This window comes from Pongo abelii, chromosome 13, assembly GCF_028885655.2.
Source record: "Pongo abelii isolate AG06213 chromosome 13, NHGRI_mPonAbe1-v2.0_pri, whole genome shotgun sequence".
Classification (NCBI taxonomy): domain Eukaryota; kingdom Metazoa; phylum Chordata; class Mammalia; order Primates; family Hominidae; genus Pongo; species Pongo abelii.
Window position 1 is genome coordinate 75,191,315 of NC_071998.2, and position 22,427 is coordinate 75,213,741.

The following is a 22,427-nucleotide window of genomic DNA, read 5'->3' on the forward strand; positions in this document are numbered from 1 at the left end:
TAAGAGAGCATGCAAGCAACGTCTGCAGGCTGGGGGTGGAGGGAAGCTCAATTTTCTGAGAAGATGAAAACTCCGTGGACCTCATGTGAGATTCCTGTGAGGCAAGTGTGGGGACATGAGCTCTGGGGGCAGAGGGGCTGTGCTTGGAAGCCCCTGGACCTAAGCTTTCTAGAGCAGTGGGCCTAGGTTAGAGGAGTTTGAGGTTGTCATGGAGAGAAATCTCCTGGTTGGGGTGTGTGCCACAATTCTGGGCCTTCCCACTGCTCCCTTGAGGGAATGGCACCCTTTCTGGAGATGTGTTTCATTAAGCAGAGCTTGACTCGGTGAAGAGCCCACAGTGTCACTGCACTTTAACAGGGGCAGTGGGGAGTGGTTTTCTGGGAAAGAGCCTGCTACTCGCCTATCAGTGGACCTGACCTGGCACTTCCTCTCTCCTTCCTAACCCTGTGCCTTTGGGATCAGTTGCCCTGAGGCAGAGAGCAGGAGAGGCCAGGGCTGTGGAGATCCTCCTGGAGGCAGGTGGAAGTCACCAGGAGGGGGCAGCGCAGCATGCACCTTGGTCTTCTGTTTCCATCTGGAGGCTGTGGGGCAGGGAAAGAAAGCTGTTAGCTGTTTGCTGTTTGGGTGGTCCAGGGAACCAAGAACTTGAGCTCAGGTGTGTTCCTCCACTGAGTCACTGAGAAACCCTGGGGTCTGGCTTTCCTGCAGTTATTTCCTTTGTATGGTTGTTGCAGTCTCTGTCTCTTTCTTTCCCTCTCTCCCTCCCATCCTTTCTTGCTTGCTGTCTCTCTCTTTCTTTTCTTTTTTCTTCATAAATTTTAAAAATTCAAAAAAGTATAATGACATAATAACTTTATATAATTACATTCAGAAATGATAGTTTAATATTTTTAAACTATTTTTTCTTTTAATAAAATAGTTTAGCAGTTTAATAACATAAATGGTATAAATAGTTTCTGTGTGTGTGTGTGTGTGTGTGTGTGTGTGTGTGTGTAACCCCAGACTCATTCTCCTTTCCCAAGGCCACCTTCCTTGGAATCATCTTTCTGTACGTTGCATATCTACTTGACTGTGAACACTATGTGGTATTATTTTTTGTGTATTTTTAAAAGTTCACACAGATTGTTTTATATTACATGTATATATCAGTATACAATTTTGCTTATCTTCTTTCTCACTTAGCATAGCAGTGTCTTTCTGTTCAAATATGTAGATCTTATTTAATCTAATATATATATATATATATCACACCTTATTTTAAACAATGTCTATTTCTTTATGGATGGACACTCGGGTTGTTCCAGCTTTTGACTCTATGACAATGAATGTTGTAATATTCTGCTGATCATATTACAATGACTATTCTTGAGTCCATATGTGAGAACTTCTCTTGGGTGAATACCTGGAATAGAATTGCTGGGCCCTGAAGGGTTCTGATTTATAATTTTCCAAGATACAGGCCAAATGCTTTTCAAAGTAGTTATAACAATTTACACTTCGTCCAACAATTTCAGAGAAATTTCATCACATCCATAGAAATGTTTTACATTGTTAGACTTTAAACATTTTGTCAATCTAGTGGGAGAGGAATAATATGTCATTGTTATTTTAATTTACATTTCACATTTCTTGGGAGATGAGCAACTTTTCATGTTTCTTGGCCACCGAAGTTTTCCTCTGTGAATTGCCTGTTATTCACCTTACTGGCTTCTTTTCTAACCCTATGATTTGATTCTTCATTTAGTGGTAGCTAAGGAGAGTTTCTTAGGGGGTAGATTTCCTGAGCAGTTTGTAGCTAGTATCTATATTGTGGACATGACTACACGTAATAGCTTATGAGGGGGAATTCTTAGGATCTGCTACTAGAGGAGCCCTTGCTGAAATTTTTTTTTTTTTTTTTTTTTTCTGAGACGGAGTCTCGCACTGTTGCCCAGGCTGGAGTGCAGTGGCATGATCTCGGCTCATGGCAAGCTCCACCTCCCGGGTTCACACCATTCTCCTGCCTCAGCCTCCTGAGTAGCTGGGACTACAGGTACCCGCCACCACGCCTGGCTAATTTTTTGTATTTTTAGTAGAGACGGGGTTTCACCATGTTAGCCAGGATGGTCTCAATCTCCTGACCTCGTGATCCGCCCGACTCGGCCTCCCAAAGTGCTAGGATCACAGGTGTGAGCCACTGCACCTGGCCCTTGCTAAACTTGTAATCCCCCTCTTCTGTTGGCCTTTCCATCTTGACAAGAAGAAAAATGTATTTATTTATCCAGGGCATTCTTGCCTCCACAGTAGAAGAGTATTCTCTAGTGACCATTTTTCATCACTTCTTTTGATGGTGCTTTTGATGGTTTTCAGCAAAATTTCCTGTCTGGTCTTAGATTTCAGAATAGTGGTGCTTTGCTTAATTGGCTCATTTTCATCTCAAGAATACTGTGAATTTACCATTGACCAAATTTATCCTCATCTCCTTCTTTCTTGGACACTGGTGACTAGAAAGCATAGAATTAAGCTTATGTGTTTTTGTTTTTGTTTTTTTCCCTAACAAGTGTATGCATTTCTAAACTGAATTCCAGGCTCCGTTGATATCTCTTTATTTTTTATTTATTTTTCTTTTTAAATTTTTTCTTTTTTTTTCCCCACATAGTTTTGTGCAATCCATTGACATCTCTACCCCTGTCTTTCTCTCCTCTATGCCTTCCATTTTTATTTGCTGGTTCATTGTATTCTATTAAATAAAACCGGGGAGTTTATAAATTAAATGTCTGATGAAAAATGAAAAGAAAGGGCATAAGTAACAAAAAGTTAAAGATGAGTGCCTTGTGCAGATCATAATAAAGTCCCCATTGAGTTCCAGGCCCTTGTTGTGAGCATGGAGGATGCAAGGATAATCCAGGAAAAGAGTGAGGAAGAACTCTCAATGACTTCAGGACAGTGACAGGCCTCATGCTTACACAGCTGGTAGGAAGGGACAGGCTTGCCTGGAAGTCTGGATTGTGACTCCAGAGGAAAACTCGCCCACATTATCTATCCTTTTTGCTGTCAGTTGCATGAGAAAAAGTATTAACATTCAGGGCTCTTTGGAATGCAGTTCTTATTGTGAGATCATTTAGAAGAGTGAGGTCACTGTGGTCTCTATTGAGAATGTTGGTGAAAAATCTTGCAAAAATGTATCTAAAGTATGATAACTCTGAAATATTTGATGTTAAAAATTGAGCATTCCTTTCAAGTCTTAAAATGTTTCTTTCTTCTATGTGTGGTGGGAGGAGAGAAGGGAACGAAAGCTTCCTGCACATTTATTAAGTGTGCCAGGCCCTGGGTATCAGGGACAACTAAGAATTTTTTTCAGAAGAAGTCGCCGTTCTATCTTGGAGGCTGGTTTTTTATGTAACAGGAGACAATGTTTGTGTGGATGCTTTTAAAAGTATTTCTCTTTGGTGTAATTTTGTCTTCTCAGATAATCTACTGATTTTTATTTTTAAAATTTATTTTCTAAAAAGAGGTGCCCAAACCCTTACCATACAGCTTGTCATCATTTTCTTTCACACATTGGGGGACCTATAGATGCTGTGTGTTCCTCCCCATCATTTAATAATTTTTTTCATTTTAACTCACGTTGTCAACAGCAGGGCTACATATTTGTTTTCAGTGTCTTAATTGGAATACGTTATATATCTTAGATTTTTTCAAAAAGAAAGGGGACATTTCCTCCTGAAATAATTTCTTGTAATGCCTTTGTAACTCCAAGTGCAGTTCATCTTTTCTCCATCTGTCCATCCATCTGTCCATCCATCCATCCATCCATCCATCCATCCTTTGAGTACCTACCTTGTACTGGGTACTGAGCCAGGTGCTGTGATGCATATTAAGAATTATAAAACAGATCTAACTATCTCAAAGACATTGTGATCTAAGAAAACTGAATAGACAGGTACTTAAATAACTGTAGTACAGGGTAGAGTATAGGAAATTCCATGATGATGGTTTTAATAGCTATTTGTTTGTATCACTAGGGACTTTACTGATTGCAAATGATAGAACTTAAGATCAACTTAGGTTAGTGACATCTAGCCTCAGAGACAGTTGTATCTAAAGGCTCAAGTGGTATTTTTAGAGTTCTGTCTCTTTAGCTCTGCTTCTTTCTGTGGACGGACTGACTTCATTGTTGGACAGTCTATTTCCTTGTAGCAGAAAATTTCCCCATGGAAGCCCCAGGCCTGTGCCATCCTTCAGCTATGATCCCAGAGAAAGACAGAGACTCTCTCTTCCCCAGTATTCATTTATTTAATCTCAGGGAAGACTCCTCTTGGTGTAATTGAGATTATGTGCACATCTCTAAGCCCACCAGTGTGGCCAAAGGGATGGAGTTTTCTCTCTATTCACCCCTATATTGGAGGGCTTAGGGGGTGGGGGAGGGAGGAGATTCCCACGGAGAATGCGCTAAGGCCATATGGGGTTTCTGAAATGTGGTTCATCAAAGGAAAGATTGATATTGTTACTGACAAAGGCAGAAGGAGGAGATGCTAGGCCAGGGAAATAGAGAGAAAAGAGGAAGGGGTAGGGAAAATGCACCTTAGTATTTTAGGAGGTAAAGGAGGGAGTGGCTGTCTCTCTTGAAATGTGGGGAAATATGTGACTTTTCTTGTGCAGTGATGACAGCAGCATCTCTGCGGCTCTCACCGTAAGAGTGGAAACACCTTTGAGAGGAGTAGATGCATTTCCATGGTGTTTTCACCTATGTACACTGGTGATATTCCGAAAGGGAAAGAAAAGTGAAATTGTTGGGTGAAAGAATGAGGAAACATGAGGAGAAATGAAACCCAGTGAATGGGTTATTGACCATGAAACCTGGTCAGTCATGGTTTCTGCTCAGTCATGCTCAGTTTTGCTCTACTGCTGTATTTAAAAAATGTCAAGGCTCAGAGGGGCGTGGAGGGAGCACCTTGGACACCTGGGTGAGGTGGATGGGAGTTCTTCATCGTGCTGCTGCCTACATTCTGAGTCACTGCGATTCACTCTCTGCTTTGTTACAGTTTCATCGCAAACCAGAAAAGGTTAGAAATCATCAACGAAGATGATGTTGAAGCTTATGTGGGACTGAGAAATCTGTGAGTACTCAGGACCAGGGCACATTATCTCAGAGATTTTTCCTGTTGTCTACTCTGGTCAGGCAGGCATTCACTGGTTCTTTCTAATGTGCATGAAATTATGTGTTTTCACAGGACAATTGTGGATTCTGGATTAAAATTTGTGGCTCATAAAGCATTTCTGAAAAACAGCAACCTGCAGCACATGTAAGTAGAGATTGATTCTTTTGCTTCCCAGGACCCATTTTATTCAATATTTCCCCCCTCTGTTTATTTTCCTTCTTTTCCAACTTGAAACCTCCCTTTTTAAAGTTAGTATAGCTGTGATAATAGCTTAGAAACATTAGCTCTGATTTTGTTTGATTTTTTGAATAGCTTCAGAGGGGTACTTAGAACAGGCTGTTTATTCCCTTTCATGAATTTCTGGGCCAGTTCCATCTTGGACAGAGCAGTAGGCTAGCAGCAAGGAGTCTGATGTGAAAACTGTGTCTTTGCACAGAGTTCTTGATTTTCTTCCTTGGAATAATGACGTACTCCCTGGAAGACATCAAACTAGTGGAATCGAAAGAAGCTGACTTGGCCTTGGCCTTGGCCTTTATAGGGAAATAAAAATTACTGGTGCTTTTCCCCCCACAATAGGATTCTCTTTTGAACCTTCATTTTCCCAAAGCCGTCTGTCATGGATTCATAAAGGTAGAGAAAAATCAATCATGGGACACGCCAAAGGTACAGAAAATTATTAACAATAGGAAATATTTCCCCAAAGTCTTGTTGATGCTTTGTCCACTGAAGTCAAATGGAAATATGGAAAATGGGAACTGTTAGCTTGTTTGTTGCTAAATCCTCTAGATGATGGCATTTAAGTCCATAAGGTGTGGCTTTCCTGAGAGTTGTCTTCATTAAACTAAAGATCACCTAAGTGCAGAATATTTATGCATCACTGAGCTCAGACTTGTACTCCCATCCCCTGAGTTTTTAGTGGAACTTCTGCCAGGAGGTTGTTGCCTGCATTCATTGATTCTGTTTTGCTGTACCAAATTCTCTTTGCAATGATACCTTACATGTCATAGTCTATCTATGGGACCCTCACCTGGATTATTTCACATGATTTTTTTCTGACAATTGGTAGGACAGATCTTTTTTATTCACATTTCATAGATAAAATAAGAGTGAGAGAGTTCTAGGACTTGCTCAGATTCATAGATCGTAAGTGGCAGAGTTATGACTCCAGGGCCAACCCCTCTCCATGTTCTTACAATAAGAGCACAGGAAATAAAATCTGTATCATCCATAGAGAATCAGACTTTCTTATAAGGTTTGTCCTCTTTCTTTTTTTTGAGAAGAACAGTTCCCAACTGATTTCCATGCCAGTTATAAAAGAAACCATTCTCTTAGAAGCAGACTGCCTGGACACTCTATTGAAATTTGTTGATATTATGGAAAATATTAATTTCATAAAGCCAATATCATAGCTTCATATTTTATAGGTGGCATTAATGATGAAGTCACTTTAAAAATAAAGTCTGTAAATTAAGACATAAAACATTCTGCAAAAATATGATAAAACTCCAGGGAACTTTATTAACACATTTCAATTAAATGCTTTTTGGAATCATTTCTGCAGTCTGCACAAATCTTTGCCTGCACAAATCTGATGGCTGCGTAGGCCTTGATAGCATAAACAAGAGAGAAGTTGGATAGAAGAAAAAGGCAAAATGCTCTAATGCAGTCACTTAGATGTAATTAATGACCTCAGTTGTTAAGTTCTGGTATTTTCATTACAGTTGACCTTAGACCCAAATTACTCAACAACTGAATTTTAGTGGCTCTTTTATCACATCACTTCTCCTAATGTTGTGATTTGGACAGTGGACTCTGGCTAATTATAGTTTTATTAATAGACTTACTTATTACTTCACTTTACTTTGTATATTTTCATTGTTGCATGCTATTTCTATGAATATGAAAGCCACTTTGTATATTTTTTCACGTTGATATATGACAGGATGATTTTGGTGGCATTCCTTTTTTTTTTTTTTGAGACGGAGTCTCGCTCTGTCACCCAGGCTGGAGTGCAGTGGCTCGATCTCGGCTCACTGCAAGCTCCGCCTCCTGGGTTCATGCCATTCTCCTGCCTCAGCCTCTCCAGTAGCTGGGACTACAGGCACCCGCCGCCATGCCAGGCTAATTTTTTTTTTTTTTAGTAGAGATGGGGTTTCACCGCATTAGCCGGATGGTCTCTATCTCCTGACCTCGTGATCCGCCCACCTCGGCCTCCCAAAGTGCTGGGATTACAGGCTTGAGCCACCACGCCTGGCCGGTGGTATTCTTTGTGCAGTACACAGCTTATATAAAGTCAAATATCTCTCCCTAGCTTCCAGAGAAGAATTATTTTAAAATGGGAAGCTAAAGGGACATACATATCTGACAGTTTTCTGAAGAAGCAATAGTTGGGATGTCAATCATTGATCAAATTGCAAAAATGCTACTAATATTTATAGCCATTATTGAATACTAAGAGAGAAATAGGCAAGTGCCAGGCAGTTATGAAGAGGTCATCAGATGACAGTAAGCTTCATATATTCACAGGACAAAAGAGGCTCTTAATCACCAAAATCTGAAATTAAATTAAGTAGTTTGATTTTGAGAACAGTAGGGAGGAAGGAAGGAATTAAGTCAGGTGTCTGCCTTTCCGGATCTTAGACCTAAGCTCTGCTTATGATGCAGGACTCTGGGGAACAGCTTCGTTGGTGGTCCCCTGATTTTCCACATGCAAATTGCACTCTTCCCTCAAATATCAACGCAGTGGGGTGCAAGGGAGCTGATAACAAAGTATGTATTAAAAGCTGTTTCTCTCTACCCCTGGATATACTGATGATCTCTCTGAGTTTCCCCAGCAATATAAAAATGCATACAAGATCAATCTATTTCACTTTGGGTTTTAGGGAAATTTAAATGGGATCCTCTCTCTCACTTTCACCACTTCTCCCCCTACCCTGTCCATATTAGCATCACCTGGGGACTGCCCAGAGCCCCAGAGACTGGTCACTACGTTATTTCTTGATGCCTTTAATTCCTGCCCAGCCTCTTAGAGCCCAGGGACTGTGAGAAAAGCTGGTATTTGTGTTTTCCAGGGACTTTGCAGAGGTGCTAATTAGCTCCCTTGCAAAGCTCTATAATCAAACAGTAAGAGGATTGTTGATTTTTTTCCCTCCCCTCTTCCTCCATTTTGGCTTTTGGCCCCAATAATAAGTATGGCTCATAAAACTCATCTTGTTCTTTGGCCGGTAACCCCGCTCTTTGCGGTGCTGCTGGCAGCCCCACAGAGGCAGCAGCACTGCGGGGCGGCAGTTTTACCAGCAGACAGGGAGACTCTTCACCCTAAGCCTCCTCTTTCTTCGCTGCCTCTCTCTGCCTTTTTCTTGAGGAGGAAAGCAGGTTTTTGGTTTTTCATTTGTTTTAGAAAGATTGGGACTTCTGATGAAGATGAAAGCATTTGTGCCTTAGAGACTGTGGAAAAGATAGGCAGACTGACTTTTCAATGCATTGTATACCAGTGAAACCCATTCTTTTTTTTTTTTTTTAGAAGGAGTCTTGCTGTTGTCGCCCAGGCTGGAGTGCAATGGCGCCATCTTGGCTCACTGCAACCTTTGCCTCCCGGGTTCCAGCAATTCTCCTGCCTCAGCCTCCCAAGTAGCTGAGATTACAGGCGGGCGCCACCACACCAGGCAAATTTTTGTGTTTTTAGTAGAGACGGGGTTTCACCATGTTGGCCAGGCTGGTCTCAAACTCCCAACCTCGGGTGATCCAACAGCCTTAGCTTCCCAAAGTGCTGGGATTACAGGCGTGAGCCACTGTGCCTGGCTGAAACCCATTCTTAATTCACGTTCCAAAAGAAGAGACTTATGTGGGCACATTTTACAACTTCCTGGTGGATTATTTTTCACGTGGGTGAGCACTTTATACTCAGTGTGAAGAGAGAAGATGCACGCCTAGAAGGAAGGAGGATACCCTTGTGTAGGTAGGGGTTTGGATGAGTGGAGATCTCAATATAGAATTAAGCTGAGAGTGGACACACACATTCATGATTTGTGAGACACCAGAGGGGTAGGTTCTTTCTTATCAACTGACTAGCCTTAGTTCATGCTTTAGCTCCTGGTTGTAACCCCAGGACTGTGTGACTGATCAAACACACCAGGATACTTCAGTGATGACTTCCTTGGGCTGACAGCAAAGAGTAGCCTCAGGTAAGGGACCAGGATCACTGTCACCCTCAGATCTCATGTGTGTTATTTTTTGTGTGTTTTTTTTTTTTTTTTTTTTTTGAGACGGAGTCTTGCTCTGCCACCCAGGCTGGAGTGCAGTGGCACAATCTCGGCGCACTGCAAGCTCTGCCTCCCGGGTTCAAGCCATTCTCCTGCCTCAGCCTCCCGAGTAGTTGGGACTACAGGCACCTGCCACCGCCTGGCTAATTTTTAGTATTTTTTTTAGTGGAGACGGGGTTTCACTGTGTTAGCCAGGATGGTCTCGATCTCCTGACCTCATGATCCGCCCACCTTGGCCTCCCAAAGTGCTGGGATTACAGGTGTGAGCCACCGCACCCGGCCAGATCTCATGTTTTATCCAACTCTCAGCCCAACACTTGCCTTCCTCGGCAGGAAACACACACTGAAAGGCTCATTGACTTCTTCCGGTTTGTAGAGGTCTTGGCTGTTTTTATGAAAGTTGGTGTTTGTTTTACATTCATTTTATTTATTAAACACATCTTGAGGCCCAAGCATCAGATACTCTTTAAATAAATTTAAACAGTAAACAAATTCGCAGAGTGAGTCAGCTGCCAGGGTTATAGCTCTGAGTTTCCTACCCCAAAATCTCATGACACTGATCACTGGAAACTCTTTTATAGAATCAAATTACATGTTTGGAACATGTCAGTAAATTATTATTTTTTTAATCACAAATATATCTTTTTGTTGTCTGGTTGGTCCAAATCTGAAGATGGTATGTCACTAGAATAGTTCAAGATGAAATCTGACATATTCCTTGTTACCTAATTTTTGTTTGTTCTCATCGTGGAGGTATGTGGTTATCTAGATCATATGTAAACAATCTCAGTAGAGTTTTTTCATCAATAAAATGTCTTTCCTATAAAGACATATTGAATTCAGTTAATATTCAGAGTTTTGTATGCCACATAATTTCAAAATATCCATGATACTCTTTAGTTTTAGGGCATCTTTTTTCCCTACTGGGTTTATAGTTTTAAATTTTATTTAATCTTACATATCCTCCTATTAATTGTTCAAAAGATCAGGGTTTCTATGAGATATATAACTTGGCTCCAAATCAACATATGAAAAGTAAGCTTTTGGGTGAAAAAGACATTAAAAATACACAATATATTTATGGTACCCCTCCCAGCAAAGAAAAAATTATAGACAAGGTTAGAGGAAAAACTCAGCTATCACTCTAGGTGAAAGAGAGAGATATTTGGATGTAAGTAAAGCATGTATAATGATCAAATAAAATTATATTTTGAAAAACAAATCTCTATTTGAATACCGTGTTCCTAAAATGTAACATTTTAAATTTATGTTTAATGTTTTTGATTCCTTTCAGCAATTTTACTCGAAACAAACTGACGAGTTTGTCTAGGAAACATTTCCGTCACCTTGACTTGTCTGAACTGTAAGTAATGATTTTGTGTGGCATTTGGGGAAATGTTTTCAAAGGAAGGGGTAATTAAGTATTTTTCTTTTAATGAGTGATGTTGCAGATCTATTTTTATACTAAATTCTCAAAAAATGATTTCTCAAGTTTCAGTCTCTCAGTCTTTTATTCCCTCATGGTTTATTATCTCTCATTTTTAAAATTCAGTAATTAAAAAAATAGAAATCTCAGTAGTGACATATCATTTCTGATTCATTTAAATGTTGTTTTTACATAAATAATTTCTGGTAGAGGGAAAAAAGAGAAAAAGAAGGGGGCTTTGTGTGAAAACGGCTGTATACTTTATATCTCACAGCTTCTGTTTGGTTCCTGTTGGATCCAGGCCCTAAAGTCAAGGAAACCCATTCAAGGAGGAAATAAAAATGGGCAAAACTCTGCTCACTTTTGTCCATCTTAAGGATAGGGGACATTGGAAGAGAGGTAGTTCTTCTCTGTCCCCACCCATCTTTGTGAGATTTTCTTCCAGGTCTGTTATTGCATTCAATATTTATTTTTAAGTCCCATTTTCTTCTGTTGTAAAATGATAGAAAACATATTGAAAGGTGTTGATGACTAACAGCCAGGATTTCCAAGTGAGCTCCATTCCTTGCGTTGTCCCCATTAAACAAATATGAACTGTTGCTATTCTTATGGTAAGGCACCTCAAAGCATCCTAATGCAGAGGCTTTGTGGGGCAGATGTGGGCCCAGGAAGAGGCCTTTGAAGATTAGGCAATGGCATTTGCTTAAACTCTATGTTGCCTGAATTGTGGAGTCTTTTTATGAAGATCCATCCTTATTCACAAGGAAATTGTGCAGATTGGAAGATTTCACTGCTGGAGAGACAACAAGTTAATAGGTATAATGGGTGTTATATGGTGAAAGTCTTGGCAATTGGCAATTATTTGGAATAAAGTAAATTCAGGGCGTTGAAGCACTAATGCTTCTAACACAGGAATAGGCATGACAAACTAAAGGAAGATATATGAGATAGGGTAAAGTACTTGGTGTAAAAATTTTGGGCAATATTGTTCAAAATTTTCTTGCTGGATTAAAAATTAGAGTTTCAATTTCAAATTTATGTCTCAATATTCTTCTCAAAGCATAGTTAATCAATTAATTCAACAAATGTTAATTGTGTACCTATTACAAATTAAAATGATATGGCACAAGGCCATGGGGATAAAGAGAGAGAAGATTCTATGTTCCTGGATTCTGTTATCCAGTGGGAGAGGTAGAAACCTAAAGATAAAAGTGTAATGTGCTGTCATAATCATCGAGCTTGCTTAGTAAGCTGGAGAAAGAAGCCAGCTGTGCACCAGTGTTGTGTTGTCATATGAACATTACTGTATTCATAATTGAAACATTCCTTTCCTTCTTTATCCCTTCTGCTGAGTTAATGATATCTTCTTTTAGAAAGACTCTTCAGTTTTGCATGTACTCAGAGCTCCAGGAAGCATTTTGGATTAGTGGGGTTTAAACTGGTGGTGGGTCTTTTCTGCATTCTATTCCATATCTCATAACATCAAATCCCATTTTGGTGTTGGAAGGATACTTGGAGGTGATCAAGCAGACACAAATTAAATGAGTCTACCATGACCACATTTTCCCCTAAGAAACTCCTGGAAAAGTCTCCAGGGATCCCTGAGATTCTTAGAACCCAACCAGAAAACCACAGGAGTAAATGATGTTGCAAAGCCCAGGTCCTGTCTTCACGGAAATCTTAAGTATTGTGGTTAATGCCAGGCAGAATCTATGTAACGATTTTAAATGGCCTCATTTAAAGGCTCATTACCATAAATGGAATTCATCTTACATAGGCCACTGAGTATTATAAATAAGCATTTAAAGATTTTTTTTCCTTGTGGTTTTTATTTTCCTCTTGACTACTTCCTCTTTTACCCATTGCAGGCCACAGGAGTCCAGGCAGCATGACTGAGGTCTGAATGGCGGTGGCTTTCCACCCACAGTGGTCTAACGCAGCTCAATCTGCAGCTCAGTTGCCTTGCCCTCAGAATAGCTTGCTCTGTGTGTGTGTGTGTGTGTGTGTGTGTGTGTGTGTGTGTGTGTGAAGGAGGTCTACAGCTTCCTTTCAGGTTCTCTCTCTCACCTTTACTCCTGCTATCTTGAATCAATGAAACTGACTGTGATTGCATAATGCAGAAAGCTAGGGGTGCCAGCCTTCTGGCATTCACAATTTAGTCTTAGCTTTGTACTTACAGTCTCATTTTAAATTGAGATAAAATTGTTCTGCCCCCTGCTGAAGTTTGAGCTTAGAAAGTGGTAACACTTGAGTCTTTAGCCTGGTCAGAAATAAGTATGTTAGCATTCCTGAAAACTTCTTGTTGGCATCCTCTTAATAACTCTATAATAACCATGATATATTTGTCATGGCACCTTATTTTCCCCATGTTATGAGACGTTCTTTTCTATCCTATATTTTGGCTATTTCTGTCTCTATCTTGTTTCCCCTGTTATTCTGTAAGGTCTTCTATCATTCTCCAGTGCTGTCTGCATATAGCAGATGCTCAAGTAAGTGTCAGATAAATGAAGGAATAATAAGTGCTGTCATGCTATGAAAGTGGTATGACTTCCAAGCATTGCTGGCTAGAAAGAATTCATAATGTTGTAGTATTTTGCAAGCACTAATGTAGCTAAAATGGAAAAAGGAACTTGATCTGTTGTCATTTTTGTTCCCTGTAGGATCCTGGTGGGCAATCCATTTACATGCTCCTGTGACATTATGTGGATCAAGACTCTCCAAGAGGCTAAATCCAGTCCAGACACTCAAGATTTGTACTGCCTGAATGAAAGCAGCAAGAATATTCCCCTGGCAAACCTGCAGATACCCAATTGTGGTAATTTATTTTTAAATCAATGTGTTCTAGTTGCTATTAATTATTCTCATTGCCTTGGTGTGGTAGTCTGGGAAAATTACCACTACCTGGATTGTATATAGTATTCTGTTGATGTCTCCAGTGAATCAGACAACATTTGTGTGCAGTGTGGAGTAATCGTTGCAAGTTGAATATTAATTCAGAGTGGATGGCTGTAAAGTGCATAGAGAAAAAGTACACTGCTTATTCTTTTTGTTTGTTTGTTCATTTGCTTATTTGTTCATATTTGTTTTTCCATCTATCCATCCATCCATTTATCCACCCATCCGTCTGTGCAAAAACTATCTGCTAAAAGTGTGGCACTTCTCTGGCCACATATACCCTTGGATGGCACCCAGGCCAAGGATCTCAGGGTGATGAAAGTGTCCTGGCAGCACAAGCAAATCCAACTCAATCCAGCACATTCCCTTAAACTTGTCTTACTGCCAGAAGTCTGTGTCTCTTGATGGGGTGCCCCAAGTCTGCCATGCCACGTGCTTCTCCCCATGTCTGGATTTAAGATCTCCTACTTTACCGTCATCCCCTACTCCTCTTCCCAGCATTTTCATCTCCAACATTTAAAAGGGCACCAAATGGCAAAATCGAGCTCATGTGAGTGCTAGTGAGTTATACGGAAGGAACAGCAAAGTGTTCTGCTTAGGATTTTACTAGTCTTCAGTGATGTACCTCTACAATACCCACACATGCAACTCCCCCATTGACATTTGAATCGGTTAGTCAACCAGTTAACAAGTTCACAAACAATTATGTTTGATCTTCTGGCCTAGTGGCTGGTGACACAGCAGAAAGCGATGTAGCACCTGGTTCTTGTGCACAAGGAATCTGTGTATTAATCACAAACAACCGATTCTTTGTTTTCGGAAGACCCTATTATTTGAGGTCTATTTTTTATTTAAGAAAAATGGAGCTGCTGCGCATGCTTTGTAGGAATGCGATAAAAATAAAGATATGAGTCTGTTTCTTACCCTGAATGACCTTAGAAGACAGCCCTGACCCTTCCCACAGATTTTTCTGTCACAAATAGAGTCCTTTGGTTTCATAATGGGGGAATAAGACTTTATTCTCTTGCCAAACTCTGTCAGTTTTCTTTGCTAGCTAACACTTAAAAAATAAAAAAACTTTTAATATGTGTCTTTTCCTGATTGATAAGAGGGTAACTGTTCTCTGTTCTGGTACAAATTTGTACTGCTGAGAGAAATTGCCTAGAGGGACAAGAAATTCAATGTTGAGTCACCTGGCCTTTTGGCCAGCTCCCAAATCTCCATGGCAGTTGTGGCCACATTGGTTCAGCAACCACTGAGAGGAAAAGAGAGAAAGCATCTGACTCTTGCTCTGATTTCACAAACTGCCTCTTAACAGACGTCTGCTTTGTCCTTGCCTGAAACCAATTTCATTTTTTTCCGTTTTAATTTTTGGTTGTGTCGTCTTGGCAGCATTCTGGGAATGCACCCCACCTTACGTGTTATCGCTCGGCCATTGTGATTGGGATAGGGGACGTGTAAGGAGTGAACTGGTCCTCATTTTTCCTAATCAGTTTGTGAATTTTCAGTCATTTTTTATTTCTGTTTTCTACAAATTAGTCAATGAATTGTGTGTCTAAGAGTGAGTTTTTGAATCTACTGTAATGAGGGCATGGGCTCAATTGATTGATTAGGACTGAATGGTTACATTCACGGTAACATTCACAATTCATTTCAATGTCAAGGATGCTTTTCAAAAAGCAACATTATAGAAGAGTGTGGCAAGTGAATCGACAGACTTATTTTTCCTATCGTTTTTGTGTTCTTAACTGTTTTGTTCTTTCCCTTTTAATTTTTATTCTCTTTCAAGTGTTTTACTTTTTATAATTGCATGTATTGTATTGATATGTCTTGTTGCAAAAGTAATTTCCTACATTACACATATGATGTTTGTCTTTTTCTTGCTCCTAACCATTTCAGGTCAGTAGTCATAGATCTGTCATATTCTTTTTAACCATTACGTGAAATTCATGATACAATGTATCGTAATTAATTAAGTGTTCCATATTGACGGGCATTTTGCTTATTTTCCATTTTTTCAATACTGCAAAAATGCTCAGCAAGCATCCTTATTCATGCTTTTTACACATATGTATAAGTGCAAAGGGGTTTCTAGAATACATAGAAAGAAGCAGAATTTTTGGTTTATGTGGTTTGCACATGAAAAAATGGCTGTATCTATTTATGCCCACCCTAACAAGGTATACCTTGATATTAGCAAACTTGTTAGTGTTTGTCTTTCTAAAAAATGCTGTCATGGCTTTTGAGTTTGCATTTTCCTGATTACTATTGAGTATCTTATATGTTTATTGGACTGTGTTTATGCTTCAGTAAATTACCTGTTTATATCCTTTGTCTATTTTTCTGTAGGGTTTTTCCGTTTCTTTACTTTCATTGTTCTTTGTTTTTTCTTGATTGTTTGAAAGTGATAAGGATTCTCTTTTTAAAAAAATCTATAATACTGAACTATTTTCTGCACAAATTTAAATATGTATTTTCTGCGTAGAGATAACCACCAATAACGCAGAAAAAATATTTTTGCTTCCCTTTACTTCTCCTCCCAGCTCTCAGTTTGTTATCATCTGGGATTTTATTTTTATATTGTTACCTGACTTTTTTGAAGATGTCATGTTTCTTTGTATATTGTAGACTTTTGTGTCTTATTGTGTTCTTTTGGTGTGATTGCTCTTTTTGCTGGAGTATATCTTCTAATACTTCTTTCATAGAAATTAAAAAAATAAAATCAAGTTCTTGGGTGGTGGGAAATTGGCCTGTATTTTTCCTTCTCAGTGGAATTTGCCGAGTAAAAAATTATAGGCTCAAAAACTCAGAACTTTGAAGATATTGCACCATATTCTTTTTGTATTGAGTGTTGCTGATGAGAAGTCTGAGGTCAGTCTGTTGCTTGCTCTTTCTAGGTAAACTGTGCTTTTTTTATTTTTTCCCCTCTAGAAGTTTTGAGAATTTACTCCTTATCCATGTTATTCTTAAATTTCACCACAACGTAACTAGATGTGGGTTTTTGTTTTTTTTTTAATTCTGCTTATTGTGAGGGATACCTTTTCAATGTGCAGGTTCATGTCTTCAGTTCTGGAAAAATTTTCTTATTGATTTGCTCAACTTATTCTTTCCATTTATTCTTTCATTCGGGAATCGACATTGGATAGATATTTACACTTTTGGCTCCACCCATGCTGGCCACGCTTTCCTTAGTAGTTTCCATCTGCTTGTCCTTGTGTACCGCATTATGGGAGAATTGGTTTACTCATTACTTAGCTCTTCAGCTGTTTGTCCAGCTGCTGATTTTTTTTCCTTTCAACCACTGATGATCAATTTCCACAATCTCTTGTGAGTCATTTTTTTGTGACTGAAATGCCCTTCTCCATACTGGGGTTTGCTACATCAGCAGGGAGTCCTGCAATCCTGCCTCTACTTTTCAGTCCTTTGAAAGCCTCACTATTTTGTGAAGCACATAGTTATGTGTCCACTTGGGGCTGTGCTGCTTTTCATTAATCCTCTTCTGCTTTCTCTCGCTCAGGAGTTCTTTATAGTTTCTTTTCCATCAGCGATGTGCCTTCTCATTTTCCAACTTTGTTCTGGGTTTTAAGAAAAATATTGAGTATCACTTCTGGATATCTGGGATAAGAAAGGGAGCCTTCACTTTGGGGCTTAGTCATGTATTAATTTTCTTTTGATGGTTTCCCAACTTTGGTTCTTTCAGGAGAAGTTATAATCTAGACAGAAAATGACACTAGAATGTTAGATTTAAATTCTCTGGAATTCTGTGTTGAAGAAACCAGATAATAACATGCCAATATCTTCAAGTTAGATGTCTTGTTTGAAAAAAATGAATTTATGGTCAGCTAGCTTTTTCTTTTACATATACTTTAAAAACACATCTGTTGTGTTTAAGTCACAGATTTGAAGTTCATCTTATTTCCACACTTTTTTTGGGGGGGTGAAACTTTTTAGCTAACTCTGAATCAGTGAAGACCATGGTCTTGTGTGTGTCATCTTTGTAAACCAACAATTTGCCAACTACTGTGGCCATTGTATTTAGTTTGCAATTGGTACTATTTTTATTTCAATTAAAAAGAAGAGCTCCTGAGATTTTATTTGTTTGTAAGATGAGTTTTCTTTAAAAGTTTCCCTTGTTAGTATTTCATCATGGAGATATTACATGGAGAACAAGTTCTCTACATTTTATATGCAAATATGCATATTCCATGGTGCCTACTGTACCCCTTGACCATAACAGGCATTTGATGAAGGTTTGCTGAATTAACAAATGCATGAACCATATCATATTAATGTTCATATTGGACCAGGTTTTTAATATAATGGTGTGAACGTTTCAGTTAATTAAAAATAACTTAAATACATTATTTTAGCCAAATTATTCTATAGTTTAGTATTTTTTCATTATTTTTGAAATTGTTATCTTTATGGCATTTTTGAGAGAGTCTCATTTCTTCTTTTTTCTTTATATCCTTAGAGATTAATCAAGCATGATAGATGGGGCTGGGAAGTTTAACTGCATCATTCTAGTTAATAGTGCAGTCAAAATGCCTCACAATATTTTTCTAACAGTCCCCTCTTGCTGTGAATTACTGTAAATTTATTCATGCTGTAAAACAAGTGGTGGTTCGTTTCTTCAAACAGCCCTTCTAAACCTTAGAAAAACTTTGTTAATTGCAAGGCAACAGAACATTTTCATATAACATTTCCACATTAATTGGAATAAAGAGATGCTATGAGCAATGGTTCTGAAGACTGAAACAGAATCATGTAAGTGCTGGTGAAGAAAGCTGATTTGGCCAGGCTGTGCTGATTATCATCTCGTATAAAAAAATCTCCCTGCTACTTCTTCAAGTGTTTCTAATGAAATTATTTATCACATAGTATTTTTTTTTAAATTTCTGCTCAATTCCTGCACACTTAGATGATTTTCAGCAGTTAGTCTTGCAGTATAAACCTTTCAGTCACCTCCCCTGGCATAATGGGATTATTAAGGAGAAGTGGATATTATATTTTAATTTTTAAAACTACTATCATTATTATTTAAATCTTATCTGAGAGCTTCTTCAGCAAGTGTTAATAGTACATGAAATGCTCTGTCTTAAGTAGATGGCAAATACATTTAAGAAAGGCAGTGTTCCTCTGGGTCATATCAAAAGAATCCCTGCACCTATTTTACTAGTAACTAGTTACCACACAGAATAATAGTCCCACAGTGAATGTAAGGTGGCAATTCACTTGTTGGTTGAAGAACTGTGCAGTTACTATATAAACCATCCTTAATGGTCCCATGGATTGAAATCAGACTTGCCTTTGATTTCCTTCCTATTTATTAGGACAATTTCAGTTTTCCACTTTTCCAACCTTCAAACTTTTAATGTAGAAGCTTTTAAAGGCACATCGACAAAATACTATTTATGATAGTGAAGGTCAGTTCACAGGTGCCCAGGAGGAGAGGCCGGGTTCCTTGAGATAAATTGAATTTAATGATTTATTTTTAAGAATTACTTTTGGTTTCAACCACAGTTTGTAGCACATATGTCTGTGTAGCATATTTGTATATACTCCTTCTTCTGTTCGTGTTGAACCAAGAAAATAGACTGGTAGTAATTCTACTTTGTTAACACTCCCAGATTAAAAGAATATGCTATATTAATGCTCTATGTGGAAGTTAGAGTGATATGAAACATTATTTTCTTAGCAACTTAGTTGGATTGACTTTCTTTCCTGAAAACCACACACAAAGGCTATTTTAGTGTACTGCTTTGGTTTAATTTTCTTAGAGATCAGGTTTTATCTCCTAAATAAAGCAAACCACACAGTGGATTGTTGTTTTTCTTTATCTTCTTAGAATGTCAAATGAAGTTGTTTTTTTCTCATCTGTCAACTGCCGTTTAAATTTTTGTGTTTAGAAGTTATGTAGTACCTGTCACTATTGTGACATGGCTCACATGTGTTTAGAAGTGCAGTTTCAAATTTGAGCTTGCAAAGTCATTTTGCTAACTTTCTGTCATTTTTCCTGCCAGGTATAAAGCAATCACTTCTAAATAGGTCAGGCTCATTTTGGCTTCATTCCTGGTTGTGGAATATAGCTGTTCAGGAGGCAAAGAACTTGGAAGATATGACAAGGAGATAGAAGGGTAGAGGGGAAGGTTATAGAATTTTAGTATTCTGTTGAGAGAGAATTAAGAGATAGGTCAAGTGTTTATTTGTTTTAAGTTCTTTTATGTGTGCACAAATAGAAGTGAGAGGAGAGAAGGCAGAGAACAGACAACATTATAATTTACTTGAATACTTTTATACATGTGGAATGATGACCCAACATGAAATGAACAGAGCTCAGGATCACTGAAGCAAGCTGAAAACAAACACAAGCAAGACCTACTGGTGATTACTAAAAAATGTTAGTAAAACCCAACCTTAACCCATCTTATTTGTTGCCAAACTGGGTTAATCCAAAATGACTAAAGATTTGTTTTTCCTTAAGAGAAAGTGAGGGCCTACACACTTTGAATGAGTGATTGAAGTACCTAGTCAATTTGGTCAACTCTCAAGAAGTATGCACTAATAGGTGGGAGCAGAGACATGCAAAGGAGGCAGCCAGAATGCTCTGGTTAAGGCCCTGGACAGACAGATGTGGGCCAGGGCCAACCCCACTGACTAGCTATTTAGTCATAATACTTGATAGCCTTAACTTCTTCATCTGGAAATAGAAATATTAATGGCACCTACTTTCTAGGATTTTTAGGATGATTGATAAGGTGATAAATGGAAAATATTTAAAACAGAGTCTAGCACATACTAAGTACCCAATAAATAATAGCTATTACTATCATCAACAAGAATAGTTAGATTTAAATGTATTTTACATCTGAATTTAAATATATGTGTATCTTATATTTTGTCAAATTGCTTGAAATGAAAATAAAGCCACAACAAACATTACAATCAAAGAACTGATTATGTACTCAAATCTGCTTGGGGAATGTAAGATCAATGGAATTCAAATGGATTTCTTTATAGCAGGAGTTCTCAGAACTTTTAATTTTCTAATGTGCATTGTGAACATCCAGAGCTTCTTACAGAGCCTCCTTATCCTTTTCCTGCTCCTTCTCCTTCTTCCTCTTCCCCTTCCTCTTCTTCCTCCTCTTCTTCCTCTTCTTCTTCTTTCTTCTTCCTTTTTTTTGTAATCTTGGATTTTTTTCCCTCTAGAATCTCAATAAATTAGAGTTCTATAAGACACACTTTGGGGAAAATTTGATGGACAACTCAGGTCCATATCAGATTTAAGAATAATAGTTGTAGGAACAAAAGCCCTTTGAACAATTGCCCGACACTTATGGTCTAAATCCCTGTCCTTCCAAGTGTGTTCTGTGGAACAAAGAGTTTGCTAGAAATGCAAATTCTTAAGCCCCAACTCAGACATATTGGAAAAGAAGCTATGTCTTTAACAAGATACCCTGGTGATTCATACACACAATAGAGTATGGGAAGCTTTGGTGTAAAGGAAGTCAACATTTTCACTGCCTGGTTGATGATTTTCTGCTGAGGTCTACAGGCCAGTACATCCTTCCTGAAGGAATCCAGATCAAGAGACATTTACGCAGAGGTATCTGTCTGCCCGGGAAGCTGGTAATCTCCGATCTCCAGCGAGTTTCCCCAGAGTGCAAAGGAAGACATCTGTAGGGCTTAGAGTCAGGATCCTTTTACAGTAGAGCTAGCAGCTCTTGGAAACGTTGCTGGGCTTTGCTGTGTACTTGTGCTGATTTCAAATCTTGTTAAGCCAAGAAGTAGTGCCTGGCAAATGGTTGATCCCGCCTTGGCTATTCATGCTTCCCAATTCATTTTTATTGTGCTAATTAAACCTCAAGTGATATTTCAAGTACAGATTGTTTTTTCCATTATTGAATCTTTGGCCAGCATATTAACGCTGTAGAATTAACGTGAGTCAGATGCTTACTCATTGGTGGAAGACTTTACATTTAAAAGATCTAGACTTGGCCAATTTTGCTCAGATTCCTTTGGAAACTGTGATGACAGGGTGATACAATTTCTCTATAAATAAAGGAAACTCACTCTTCTACAGAATAAACATGTAATTATTTTAAAACGAAATAATTCCTTTATCAAGGAATCATAAATACCACTTTATCAGTGGTATTTATGGTCCATGATGAAATGGATATGTACAGCTCGGGAGGTAGTGGTGAAGACCCTGACCTTTGAGTTCAAATTCTAGGTCTATATGTACTCGGACAATGTTGAATAATGTATTTGACTTTTCCAAAACTCATATACTTCATTAATTAAATGAGGGCAAAATACTTAACTTCAAGATTGGTTCTAAGGATGAGATAAAACAAGGTAGTAGGCAAGAATATCTGGTTCAGTGAATGCCCAATAAATGATAATATTGGTATTACTATAATTAAATGCTTTTAGAGCTGTTAATTATGTAAGCTTAAGTTTGAAAAAAAAACCCCATATTAGATTTTATAGGAAAAATTAACATTATGACATAACATTTCCTACTGAGAATCTCTTTATTTTAACCTTTCTGTCCTCAGAATTTCCAAACTATTAGATACATTTATAAAGGTAGGAAATTCATCCCATGGATTTGTACTTGAAATGCCAAGGTGGGTGTCTTTAGGCTTCATCGGTGGGGGTCTGGCTATGGAGGGGGTCATACCTTGAGAACAAGCA

At 38.5% G+C, this 22,427-nt stretch overlaps 1 protein-coding gene across 4 annotated transcripts in view; it reads left to right on the forward strand.

Moving 5' to 3' along the window:
- NTRK2 (neurotrophic receptor tyrosine kinase 2) overlaps positions 1-22,427 on the forward strand; it is a 359,572-nt gene that overhangs the window by 27,158 nt on the left and 309,987 nt on the right. For all 4 annotated transcript variants that reach the window (XM_024252096.3, XM_054520116.2, XM_054520115.2 and 1 more), the window contains exons 2-5: positions 5,025-5,099; positions 5,214-5,285; positions 10,698-10,766; positions 13,490-13,644. In XM_024252096.3, coding sequence (XP_024107864.3) covers positions 5,025-5,099; positions 5,214-5,285; positions 10,698-10,766; positions 13,490-13,644 — 371 coding nt within the window. The remainder of the gene's footprint in view (positions 1-5,024; positions 5,100-5,213; positions 5,286-10,697; positions 10,767-13,489; positions 13,645-22,427) is intronic.